At 46.4% G+C, this 13,658-nt stretch overlaps 1 protein-coding gene across 4 annotated transcripts in view; it reads right to left on the bottom strand.

Annotated features, from left to right (window-relative positions):
- The window catches only part of DNAJB6 (DnaJ heat shock protein family (Hsp40) member B6), a 51,387-nt gene that overhangs the window by 25,625 nt on the left and 12,104 nt on the right, over window positions 1-13,658 (bottom strand). For all 4 annotated transcript variants that reach the window (XR_003002434.1, XM_024739127.1, XM_024739128.1 and 1 more), the window contains exons 5-7: window positions 9,811-9,942; window positions 8,253-8,394; window positions 7,707-7,777 (exon numbers count right to left, since the gene is read on the bottom strand). Coding sequence is in view for 3 of the 4 variants with exons in the window: in XM_024739127.1 (XP_024594895.1) it covers window positions 7,707-7,777; window positions 8,253-8,394; window positions 9,811-9,942 (345 nt within the window). In the remaining variant the exon portion in view is untranslated. The remainder of the gene's footprint in view (window positions 1-7,706; window positions 7,778-8,252; window positions 8,395-9,810; window positions 9,943-13,658) is intronic.

Below are 13,658 nucleotides of genomic sequence, written 5' to 3'. Positions count from 1 at the left end.
AACCCAGGGAGGCAGAAGCAGAGCCAGCCTCTGCCCCCCGGCCTCCCGACCCCGGCACCTCACTCTGCCCAGGAGCCGCCGAGCCCCCGGGACAAGGGGAAGCGGCAGAGGGAGAAGGAACCCAGCAGGCCACGCTCGCAGAGCCCCAGGCCCACAGTCCTCCAGCAGAGACCACCGTCTCCGGGGTCACGTGCTCGCTTGGCTGAAAAAGGCCCCGAGAGCAGCAGGGTAAGGATCAGGACCTACGGAGAGGAAGCAGGGGCGAGGGCTGTGTGCTGTCGGGGGCACCCCTACCGCCTGCCCCGTAAAGGACAAAGTAATGCTCTGATGCCCTGAGCACCCGCGGGACGCAGGCCGGCCCTGAGGCGCGAGCCACCAGGCTTTCCTGCTCAGTCCTCACTCAGGCTGCAGGGACTGGACCGTGCGGCTGAAGCACGACTTCCATCAAGATGACCGAAGGGGCTTCCCTGGTGGCTCAGTGGTTAGGAATCCGCCTGCCGATGCAGGGGACACGGGTTCGAGCCCTGGTCCAGGAAGATCCCGCATGCCGCAGAGCAACTAAGCCCGTGCGCCACAACTACCGAAGCCCAGCGCCTAGGGCCCGCGCTCGGCAGCGAGAGAAGCCGCCGCAACGAGGAGCCCGTGCACCGCAACGGAGACCCAACGCAGCCCAAAATAAAAAAATGACCGAAGGCTGTCGTAATAAACAATAACTGAAATAAATCATCAAAAAGAATAAACATTCTAATTTTGGTAGGGTCTTATATCCACAAAATCTTATTTTCCTAAAGACACAGTTTAATCCACATAAAAATCTCGAGTGATTCTAGCTTCTTCTCGATACCGACATCCGTTAAAGACTTACTAAAAAACCATATTACGTAGACTAAGCGGCCATGTGCCATGAACTCGCAGTTGTTTCATCAAAGCACTCCACCAGCGGACACCACATGACAAAGTGCAACCCGGGCTGAAAAGAAGACCCAAAGGACAAGAGAACACAAGTCCTGAACAGTTGCGTGTTGAATGAGATTTAATAGGTATTAACACTGGCAAGAAATCTGGGAGAAAGTTGGGTGTTTTTAACACATACAAACGTTCCAAGTAAATTAAAGAAGCAAACAGACATACAAGTGAAAGTACATTAAAAAATATGAAAATTTTTGGGCTTCCCTGGTGGCGCAGTGGTTGAGAGTCCGCCTGCCGATGCAGGGGACACGGGTTTGTGCTCCAGTCCGGAAAGATCCCACGTGCCGCGGAGCGGCTGGGCCCGTGAGCCATGGACGCTGAGCCTGCGCTCCTCAACGGGAGAGGCCACAACAGTGAGAGGCCCAAGTACCACAAAAAAATTTTTAAAAATTTAAAAATGTTTTAGTTGTGGAACATGTAGGACATTAAACAAAAGGCCACCCCAAAAAGCCACACAGTATGTCAAATGAACATGTGACAACTGAAAAGGAAAATCACTTTAACAGAGCAAGCAAAGGACTCATAAAACAATGAATTAACAGGGGCCTGTGAAATCAGGGAACAACTGCAGAAAAACAGGCATACCCGCCAACAACCAAGAGGCTCCACCTCATACAGTAACCAGAAATTTGAATTTTGACAACTGTTATCAGACAGTATTGCCAAGTACGTTGGCAGGCACATACTCTTTGTGGAAAGCAATTTATGGCTACCAGCTTCAAATGCCCACATTTCTCCACCCGACTGTTCAACTTCTTCTAGGCACCCGATTCAACGGAACTCCTCCTCCAAGGACACGCACGCACGCCAACACCTCAACAGTCACGGGAACAAAGGAGCGCCGACGCTCCCCAGGCTGCACGAGACTCTCAGGCCAGAGATGCAACGGGCCCCAGGCACAGACCTCGGGCTGGACGGCTGCCCCAGCCAGGCGCACGGGACCACAGCCGTTCCAGAAGCAGCTGGAACCCAGACCCTGCCCAGCAGGGCGGCCAGCAGCCAGTTCCGGGCCTCCACAGGACCCTTCCGCCACGCTCCTCCAACACGCAAGCACGGGCCGACTGCGCACGGTCCCCTCGGGAGGCACGGGGAAGCGCAGGCATCACGCGCGGAGACCGCCTCGCCTGCCCGCCCGGTCCTGGAGCCCGTGCTACCGGAGGCCTGGCGTCACCTCCAGCACGCCGGTGCGTCAGGTGAGAGCCCTCGGCCTCAGCTGGGGGCCGACAGCTGCAAGCGCAGCCCAGCTGGGTGCAGGCTCCGGGCACCTCCTCACTGCCGCGGACTGAGGGGCGGCAGAGGGGAAAATGTTCCCCCAAAGTGGAAAGACGGCAGCAGGAAAGGGTAACTCTTCCCTGGAAGCAAACGCAAACCAGAGTGAGAGGGAGGTGTAAAGCCCAGTGGACGAAGGGGCTCAGCAGGAAGCTCGGGCGTCTGGCTGCCTCGCGCTGGGAGGGGCACAGCCGCGCCCCGTGGGTGGTCCCCATCTTCCCCCTTGTGCAATCACAGGGGTGTATTTATCACCTCTTTGGTAAATGCAAGATTTTTTCAGGAGCTCCAGAAACATTTTTAATTAGGAAGAAATCCCACATCATCCCATCTTCAAGTACAAACGACTCAAAGAGGGGAAATCGTTTGGCAGTGTTTTTTTGGTACAACCAGAAAAGAGTGGTCTCTGAACGGGTGTCAGCTAACACTCCGAAGATGCTGGGGGTGGTCTTCACAGGCTGTAGTACACGGCACATGACGCGGCAACTGGATATAACCCACTCATACAGTTCACGCGTCTTGAATACCTTAAATGACTCCTATTCCCCGCTGGCTTCTGCCTGATGCTGGCCGTCCCAGTCAGAGCTCAGCGCCCTCAGACACCTGTGCTGGTGGCCGTCCGACCAGGTTCCCTAGTGAGTCGGCTAACATGTATGTATGTAGGCACAGTGTGTATGACAGTAAATAGTGCAACAGTGGAACTCGGGGTGTAAGAGCTTTGTCCACATTTGAAGATACCGGTACCTGACATCCTCTTAAGGAAATGCTACCTCCAGAACTTAAGCTGGAAAGTCACTGGAATTACTGTTTCAAGAAGAAAAATATCTACATGACTTTTTAGATTTTTGGTACATACATCGAGAACTGTGTGCAAACTGTAATGTCCTGCGTACTGATCCTCAAAACCAATAAATCTCGATTATTGAAAAAGAATTAGGGGAACAAGCCTAGTATTAGTCTCTTAAGACCGTGGTCACACGGTGCCCGCCCGCTGCACCCACCTGGGGTGGAGGGACGGCCACCAGAACGTTGGGACGGCCCCTGGAAGGACCGAAGTCCTCAAAGAGGCCACCTCCCCCTCCCGGCTTCACCGCCTGCACTACTCTCAGCACGTCCACACCCTGGCCGCGGGCTCGCGCTGCCGTCCAGCTGGGTGGAGCTCCGCAAGGGCAGGGAACTCCCCGCATCGCACGCTAAGGAAATGTGGTCTTCTCTACGAGACGACGGGAGAAAGGATGCAACGCTGCTTCTGCTACAGCGTGCCCAGCTCTGGGTCCTACAGCCCTGGGACCTGCTCCAGGTAAGAAAGTCCTGTTCTCGTGATGTCCTACCGATGCCTCAAATGCCTCTGGGGACCAGGACGGGGCGAGGGAAGGGGTGGGGAGAACAGACAATGCTGCTGTGCTGTGTTCAAGAAGCAACTCAATCCTACTGGGCGAAAAAAGGACAAGTAATGCGCTGCTATACTTACTAGACTGGGAAGCTCACCACCACCACGGACTATTCAGTGGTCCAAAGCACAAAGAAATGTCATAAACCAAGATGCACCCCCCAGTCCTCCCACACCAGACCTGGTGGTTACTCGGCACACTTGGACTGGGAGATACGGTGCTCCCAGGCTCACAGGGCAGCATTCCAGGGGCACAGTGGAAATGAGTGCCATGGGATGATTTATACAACAGATACTTAGGGAATGCTTCCAGCACCACGGGCTAGGGAGAAGCAGCAAGAAAATGGGCAAATCCTGCCCTCGTGGGGTCTGTATTCCTATGGAGGTTGGACTGCAGAAGACGAGTCTTTGTTCCCTGAATGCTGGGGCCAGAGGCAAAAGGAGAAATAGTCATGGCTCTCCACAAAGTGCAGAACTCACCCGGGTCCAAAACCTCAGTTAATGCCTTTGTATGTAGTTTGGTAAGAACAACTTACAGAGTGCACGAAGCAAGGAGCAAAGATTCACCTAAGCAAAGAGCAAGCACCGGGTCTTCTGACACCCAATTCCACTTCTAATGAACAAGACTCTCTCCAAAGTCCCAGCCAGGTCTAGTCTTTGGAAATCCATGATCACCATGATTTCTAGATTTCTGATTGACAGAGAAACAGCTGTTGTAACCTTCCCTCCTCTGACCTTTCCAAGTAGCAAGATGAAATAACTCATTTAGTCACCAAAAAAAAGAAAGAAAAAAAGTTGTCTTATCCCATTTTAACCACTAGTCATACTCAGTACTAAATCTCCATCTAATTAACCCAATTCATTAGAATAGAATTGCAAGGAATAGCAGATTCAAAGGTGCTGAGACAAGTCACCCCTGTGACCAGCTCTAAAAGCAGAAGCCTTAGACTGACTTTAAGGACGCAAGAAACGGTGACTGAGGAAGAATCTAATTATTTAAGCAAATGTTTCTAGACTTGCAGCATTAAACCACCCACTCTGAAAGTACCAATCACCTCGAAAATAACTCAAAAGGAGGCAGAATCTCGTACCTCATTAAAAAAAAAAAAAAAAAAAAAAAAAAAAAAAAAAAAAAAAAAAAAAAAAAAAAAAAAAAGCCACTGGGTCATACAGTTCATTCAACCTCCACCTGCCCACCATATCAAGTGCTCAAACTCACTCCACAATTCTGTGCTTGAAAGCCTCCTGAAATAGTAAGAACTATCCCATTACTAAACTTGCTGACGGCTAACCACTGAGAAGCAATAGCAGAGACAATGAATTACAAATTACTGTTGGATTCTCTAAAAATAAAAATATTTTCATGTGATTATGTAGTGCTGAAAGGAGAAACCTGAGCAGTCCCTGAAGAGGCTGAGGACAGCTAGTGGGTAATCAAGCAGGAACGGTGAGGCTTTAGTAGACAATAAACAAAGTGAAAACTGACCGGAAAGATGCTGCCCACAAATAATGTCCCTGGAGCTTCCCCACATCTGTACTGAAGACTCCAGCAGGCAAGATACACAGGTTACAAGAGTAACTTCAGGTAAGTCTAAAGCTATCTCTGCAAACTTCTACAATGTGCCCTTTGTGGACCCTCAAGAGGAAGAAAGATGAGCTACCGGGGCAGGTGTGACCAGTGGTATCATCTGTATCACAAAGAAGCAGTAACTGGGCTGCTAAAAGCAAACCTGGAACCTTTCGAACCTGAGCCGAAAAGGCAGGAACGAGGCAAGTGGCCATCACTGAACTACATCAAAGCAACGGAGGTGCAAACCGCAGCGAACGAGAAAACAAAGCATAAGTGAGAAAAGCAGAGCACACTGCTGCCCCCTCAAGACTGTGCTCCGGGGAGCTGAACAGAAGACCTCCATCCTGAGCGACTGTTACGATAACCCCCCGAGCATGGAGGAGACGAGCGCACACATGATGTGACAGCCCCGCGGCAGGCTCTCCCAGACGGTGGGCGCCGGCAGTTTGCGGGGAGCTCAGTCTCCGCTGCAAAGGCATTCAGGGCTACAGGAAGATTTTTGGTTTTTTAATCAGAAAGCACAGGGACTAACAAGTGACCAGACCTGTAACGTGAATTAAATGCTCTTGTCCCGAGTCGCTCCTTACGTGGTGACGCCGTTCACAGCTGTTTCACAGCACACTGGACCCAAGGCTGCGGGAACGAACCTGACTGCTTCCAAATACTCAGCAAACGAGACCCGACAGCAACAAGTTCTCTTTCCTATTTAATTAACATTTCTATCACCAGACGTGCAGAATAACGGCAATTTTCAAAGTGGGAATGGTGAACGTGTGACTGTGACGCTCCCCTAAAAACATGTCCCCAGAAGAGGTTCATCTTCCACCTGCGCCCTCAAGTGGAGCGACTTGCTCACAGCCGGGGCTGCACTAAACGCGACCATCCCAGGACACTCAGCCGTGTAAAGCCAAGGTTCCAATCAAAAGCTTCCTGGGACACCAACAACTGTGGGCTGGATGAGACTTCTCTTCATTCACCTGGTGTCCTGAGGGGGGCCATCGAGCCTGTTCTACCGAATGGTTCGTTCCACCCACCAATGAGAAATATAATCTCCAAGTCAGGGAACTGGCAGCCGTTCCTGTGAGCTTCTCACTTAGTAACAGAGAAACCACCTATCCTGACAGCAACAACGAAAGCAGACTTTCTGGTACTAGGGTTTTAGTTTGTGAAAGGAGATTCTACAATGTGGTTTCCCAGCGTGTGGTGTGCCTACACCGTCTCCACAGGCTCTGTGAGCTAAGACGGCGGGGCACACGGAAGCCCCTTTCCTTGTCTTCCCGGGTCCAGCTGTCTTCCAATACTTACATTCAAGGTTGCAATGTCTTTTTTAACACCTTCTTCTAGCAGTTTCACACTGCTTAGTCCCAAAACAAACTCGAGTGGGGTAGTATAAATACAATCAAACTCTTATTTAGTATTCCCCTGGCTGGAATTCCAGTTATCAATGGTTATCGTGACAGATTATACTGATTGAAAAACAAAAGAAATACCTTTACATTTGCCCACACCTGTATCGTTCCATGACTTTACTATGCATATTATCTTTAAATGAGCTGGCATCAAACATAACCTAGAAAACTACAACATATTCTGAAGAATGGAAAACTGGACAGCCGTTTCCTCCCTCACCAAAGAAATGTTCAATAATTATTGCTAATCATTATTCAACACTGATAGGAAAATTTTCATACGCACTCCAAATACACCAAAGAACACACGTAACTGAAGTCCAGCATCGGCCTTAGTGACCGGACACAGCAGGAATGAAAGGACTCTGGGAGCCCAGGCACAAAGTCACACACACACACGCAGGAGGCCTCGCCCCACTCAGGAAAGAATGCACCAAACACATTTGCATTTATTTTCTTTTTTTTTTTTAAGCAAATGACAAAGACCCAGTTTACCAGCTTAACTTTTTAAACCTAAGCTTAACACGTTACATATTTAAACAATTGTCAAAACTTACTAAGTTGCCAGCATTCATGCACAACTAGAGAACATCCTCAATTTATATTAAACCAGAAATGTACTACCATTAATTCATTAGTATCTTTCACTGCTAAATACTGAAAAAACTTGAAATCACTTTGTGGAAGATGTGCCCTGGCGACGGTAACGTCACAGCAGCTGACACTACTTGGCTCATGTTTCAAACACAATGGAAAAGCAGGTCCGTGCTGGTGTTAGTGTACGGAAGAGTCACGGCCACCTTGGATTACGTTTAATAAAAAAGCAAAGTGCATACAGAGATTTACAACAATTTTAAAGACAAAAACAAATGGTCCTATCATGTGGTCCCAACAATAAACTCAAAGGTCTATGACAAGTAGGGCTCCGATGAGCTGTGTATAAATACTTTAGATTAAGTACAGTTACACTGAGAGTCGAGTTCATGTGAAATCTTCAAAAAAATGTTCCTGCCAATCCTCCCATGGCGCGCGCCCGAGGGGACGCTGTGCTGCGCACGTGCGGCGAGCTACTTGTTATCCAAGCGCAGCAGCTGCTCCTTACCATTTATCGTCAAGGACTTCAGCTGGCCGTCTTCTTCGACTTCCACTCTCTCTTGACCATTCTCGACAATCCTGGCGGGGGGCGGAATAAGAGGCATTTTACGATCTTGTTACCAAATACGTAAACACGTATGTGAATATAAATGCGTACTTTTACAGGACTTGCCACAGATACACGTGCAATTACTCATTTTGTGGCTGAAGCCAACCTGCTGAGGACAGACGTTTCTTACAATCTGACACTGAACACGGGCACAGGCACTAGCAGTCAGAACGGTCCCGGTTCCACTATGAATGGTTCCATTTTACCATCCAACACACTATTACCCGTGAACACGGCTCTAAGTAAGGGTGATGTCTAATATGTAACACTGAGCAAAAATTCAGAAGGAAAAGCTCTAAATCGGAGATTAAGATTCTCATGGTACCAGACGGACTTAACATACAACCCGTATGTCACACACTGGAGGGTGTGCAAAGAAAATGTGGCACCAATGAAACACCACACCTACTTATTAGAAATATGAACTGGAGAAGATCACTGTACCTCTTTGTAGTGATTTTTCTGCCATTAACCACTTTAGTAGAAGTTGATATAGATTTGTAGTTGCCCATCCCACTGCCACCAAATGCCGTGGAAGAGAATGAGGTGAGGCCCCCATGACCTAGTGAACCAAAGGAAGTGAATCCTGTAGGGAAACAGGAAAGAAAGATTAGAGACTAGTATGTCCATTGTTGATTTAATGCACACATTTCCATCAGAGCCACAGGGCAGGAGGAACCCCCCCCCTTTCCAAAGGGCTCTGCTGGGCTTCCCTGCACTTCACCCTACTGAAGGGGAGCAACTTGGAGCCATGCATCTCACAGGAATGGGGCGAAGTTCCCGCCACAGATGGGCAAAGCCAACTTGCTTCTGACTTGCCCCTTGTAATTGTGACCACAGGGAATAAAAATCTGAATTATTAAAAAGCTGAAACAGTTTTAGAAAGAATACCACCAAGAATTATCTGGAAAAGCACGGGTCTGCAGTTCACGGACTAATTCTCAATTACATGGTGATCGACTACGGACACTGACTTCCACAGCCACACCAAAGCAAGCCAACTTTGATGTTGAGACTGCTTGCTTGTTCAAAGAACTTACCTACCTGTCCCACTCCAAAAGGCCCACATCACAGCACACATTGCACACTCCCTAACAACTCTTCCTGAGGCACCTTAAAGGTAAGGACTGCGTCCCACACACATTTCTTAAATGAAGCACTGTTGTGATATTTTTAACCAGCTCTATTTTACTCTCCCTCACACCTGAGTACACTACATGGCATCTAACGAAAGGATCTGCTGGATAGAAGTGCACCGACATGTGCCCTGTGTAATCAAGTCCAGCCGGCATTTGAGGAGAAGAGCCCTCGCAGGTGCATTGTGTGGGGTGGCCTGTACGAGGAGCACAGCCAGTTCTCACCACCGAGCGTTTAAACGAAAATGAGCCCCAGAAACACAGCAGCTCCTCTGTTGAGAGGAACTGGGTGAGCTTCAAAGAAAAGCTAAGATTACAATTCTTCAGGTGGAACACAGCGCTGCACCAGGCCGTGTGCACATGACTGCAGCTGGCGGACGGCCTCTACATCAACAGCTAAGCTCTGTGCAGCAGCGCGAACACAAGTGACCACGCCTCACCTGGGGACTCAGCTTGGCTCTGGTCACACAGAGACCTCATTAAAGCCCCGCCTCCTGACCCCATCAACCTGGACTCTCCTAAGATACTGGAATTTTTTTTAACTGCTGAGGTTAGATAAAAAAGGATTTAGTGAGATTGTCTAAGCGGGTTATTTCATAGTTATTTATCTCAAAACACCTTACTCCTTTTAACCAGAAATTTCATTAAATGCTGGCCACCTTTAACAGTTAAGATCAGAAGTAGGTTTTCAAGTATAACATTCTTGGGAAGATTAGGAAAAAATGTAGGTTACTAAGCACAGCCTTGTACACATAAAAAATACTGGCAAATCTGCTAAGCTGTTCTACCAAAAGGCATTATACACATACTGCAAAGTGCCCGAACTAGAAGAGCACCGCACTGATGTCTGATCACACGTTTAGTACCTGTATCAAAAGAAGAAAATCCCCCTCCAAAAGAGGGAAATCCACTGAAAGTGGAGAAAAACGACCCCGTGCCTCGGTTCCGGCTTCCGCGGGGGCCCCTTCGATTCCCAAAGAAGTCCTCAAACGGGTCTTCTAAAAACAAACAAAAGTGCTTTGTGAAATCTTGATTCAATTTTGCTTTTTCACAGGAGAGCTTCAATAAGGGTTAATGCCTTATGATACACTGTTCCATTAGGAACAAAAAACTTACCAAGAAATTACAACAATGTAGCGTATCTACAGAGCAGCCAGAAGTCCATCTAACCAGCAGTTTTACTTACTTGTTTAATGCAACTAAAGCTAGAATACATCAGGGATTTACAACAAACAAACAAAAAAACACAACACTATAAATATAAAACTCAAGGTCATCAATCTGCACTACAGACTTGGACAGAGAGCTGTTTTAACATAGCTTTTTACTGAAAGTTCTGGTAGACACTGTCCCAGCTGACGCCATTTAAAAGGTTAGGATTTCACACCTAAGCAGTCGTACTGCATGGAGTCTGGGTTGCCTTCTCCAAAGTCATTCAGGAATAAAAACAAAAACGGATTTTTCTAACGTATTTACTTATAACGCAAGAGAACGCTGTAGCAAAGTGAGGCAAAATTTAACAGCCGGTGATTCTGAGCCAAGTGCTAAGGAATCCCTTCGACTTTTCTGTAAGCCTGACATCTCAAAAAAAATTTAGGAAGGATAAGCTGAAGTCAAATCTGAATAAATGTTAATTGGCAGACACTACATTATACTTTAATAGAAAATTACTGACATGAATAGGCATCGTATTACTACTGGAGATGCTCCTGAAAATAAAAGCAAGATCAGCCTTGACAGTTTAGGGGCTTTTTTTGGTTGTTATTATCAATCAGTGAGCACCTACTGAAAACATGAATTACACAAGCTTTTAAAAAAATTCACTGAGGTTCTATGAAATTAATCAGCGCTATACTTTTTTTTTCGAAGAAACGGGAATTCTTTAAGAAATGAAAACAAGGACTCCTGATGGATGAGTAAGCTGGAAATGCACGTTGGGGAAAGAGAAAAGCAACCCACAACACACAAACTACAGAATCAGCACGGCATATTTTTAAGACAAGGCAAGAGTGACCAAAGCAGGAAGTTAATGCATTTGAGTAGTGAAATGAAAGAAATAAAAGTAAACAGAAAAATAAACACACAGTGAGCACAAAACCAAGTAGAAATTGAGATTCATGGCGCACTCGTGTTTACAGACAAATGTGACCTGAGCAGCGTGCCACACCCCCAGGGCAACCGGCAGTGACCTGAAAGGATGTGCGAGAGGTTACGTGCGCTGTTGCTCACAGACCCTGAGGAATGACCAAGGGCCAGGCAAGGCCAAGGCAGCTTAAACAATACTCAGAATGGGGGCGAGGAAAGGGGTGGCAAAACGACATGGCCGCACGCGCCTAGAGCCCGTGCTCTGCAACAAGAGCAGCCCCCGCTCGCCGCAGCTACAGAAAGCCTGTGCTCAGCAACAAAGACCCAAAAATAAATAAAAATTTTTTAAAAAGCAAAAAAAAATAAAAACCTACAAGGCCTCTCTTAAATAAGAGAGCTATGCAAAGTACACGAAAACAGGCCTGAAGAAGCAAACATTTAGAAAACCTGGTCACTGGTGGCCTGTTGAGAGACCAGAAAGAAGGAATGTTAGAGGGAGAAGGAGTGAACATGTGCACAGAGACCAGGTCCACCACCCCAAAGGGGGCCCGAGCCCCACGCAGCACTGGGCAAGGGCCTCTGCTGTGAACAAGAAAGCTCCAGGGCCTGCTGGTCTTGCACTTAATTCCCACGTTCCACAGTAAACGCCACTGTTTTCAAACACAACTTTAAGAAATTCATTTACCAGCTACCTTGTGAACAGGGCTTACAGTCCCATTATTACCATATCTAGAAGTGTAAGTAGAAAAATGGACCATAAACTTTATCTAGAGCTGGAGACATTCTGTAAATTTCTTCAGAGACTTCATCCTGTTCAAATAAAATACAAGCGTTCTATTTACTAAGTCACCTTTTACCTTATTATCATGGCCTACAAACCTGCAGGGACACATTCCCTATAGATCCGAGCTACAAGATGGCAGATAATTAACATTCCTATGTTACAACCACCCACGTTAAGACACACAAACGTAATATAACAAGTACAGTTTCAACTCACAGTGCAGTCATTTTCTCTTTCAAGCAGTAGCCGTTAAGAAGAATCTACAGGACCAGCTTTAGATTTTCACTATCCACATATGAGTTCCTAAACGATGTGCTGTTCTGCACATGCTCTGAAGTTTTAGTTTACACTGAATCACGTTGTGTCCTTCTGCAATGTTCCTTTTATTACTGCCGTAACAATCAGTTATGTTACAATTTAAGGTTCATACAGCAACTAAATCTTTAAAGGTTGTTCACAAGGCTTTGGAGACCAACTTAAACCAGTGTCCATGTGATACCACCACTGAACAAACGGTTGTAATTTGTTCACGTGAAGCTAAACTAAGCCTTTCATAATTATAAAATCACCTTCAGAAGCTGCTTCAAAAGCTGGCTGAGTAGTGTGCTGTAAGAAGGCCAGCTGGCTTTTCAAGTACATCTTCTTGTACTTTTGTATTCTTTTATTTTTAAAATCTTTTATCTCGCATATTTTTCTATTATACAGCCTAAATATGACTTTCTACAATTCAAGTAGTCACCATATTTTAACGTGTAGTTTCAGATATTACAGTTAACCCTAAAAATGAAAAGTCTCATTTGTAACAGTCATGGTGACACCAAAAAACACATTAAATAAAATGTCATGATTATAGTGATGTGTTGTTAACAGGTGCCACTGTGAGATCAGGCAAGTCCTTATTAAGAGCTTCCCATCACTGGCTGCTGCTGGTTTGGGGAGTATGGACCATGAGCTTTTACGATCTTCAGCCCCCAAGCTAAATACAATTTTTAAAGACCCTTCAATCCAGCAATTCAATTCTACTTCAGGGAAATCAACTCATCAAACATGGAAATAACTTACTATACTAAAGGAGTCCAAAGCATTTATAGTGAAAACTGAAACTTACCTAATTTTCCAAAAGAGTAAATGAATGGAGAGCATGTTAAATGCAAGTATTTGAATGGTCATCAAGTTTACGCTTTAGAAAAAGGCAGAAGAGAACATATATATATATATATATATATATATATATATATATATATACACACACACACACATCCCAACTATAATATCTGAAAAATGTTGACAGTGGACTTTCAATTGGTGGTAAGACAAAGGTTGATTCCCCCTCCCTCCTTTTTATCTCATTTATGTTTTCCAATTTCTTACGTTGAGTCTGTGTTATATTATTATTTTTGAGGTTAAAAGGGGCAAATACTGCATTTACTCTAAGTTTTAATGAGACATGTCAACATAACCAAATATTCTACCAAGTACTTCTTTACTTTCACTCCCCCAGGGATACAGAACCACACCGCCAGCCGAGGTGCCTGGTGGGCAAAGGGAACATGGACCAGGCGGAAGAAGGAGGTAGTTACACACAGCAGCTGTGCCCACAGGCCCTGTCACAGAAACAAGGGGTGCAGCTGCCGAGTGTACTTCCTCCTCATTGCTTTATGGATACTTTGTGCACACATGGTATTCATAAACACTGAGCACAGCTTTATCTTCTTGCCTCTTTTACCCCCTTATCACATCACATCACATCAAATGCAGGCTTTGCATCACAGTGTTTCAGCTATGGGACAAGGAGAAAGGTAAGTTCAAGGACCTTACCTCCTATGTGGGAGAAAGGTTAGCGCA

Source organism: Neophocaena asiaeorientalis, unplaced genomic scaffold (assembly GCF_003031525.2).
Source record: "Neophocaena asiaeorientalis asiaeorientalis breed wild unplaced genomic scaffold, Neophocaena_asiaeorientalis_V1.1 scaffold145, whole genome shotgun sequence".
In the NCBI taxonomy this organism is placed as follows: Eukaryota; Metazoa; Chordata; class Mammalia; order Artiodactyla; family Phocoenidae; genus Neophocaena; species Neophocaena asiaeorientalis.
The sequence above is the reverse complement of the archived record's forward strand: the minus strand, read 5'-3'. Positions and strand labels throughout refer to the sequence as shown.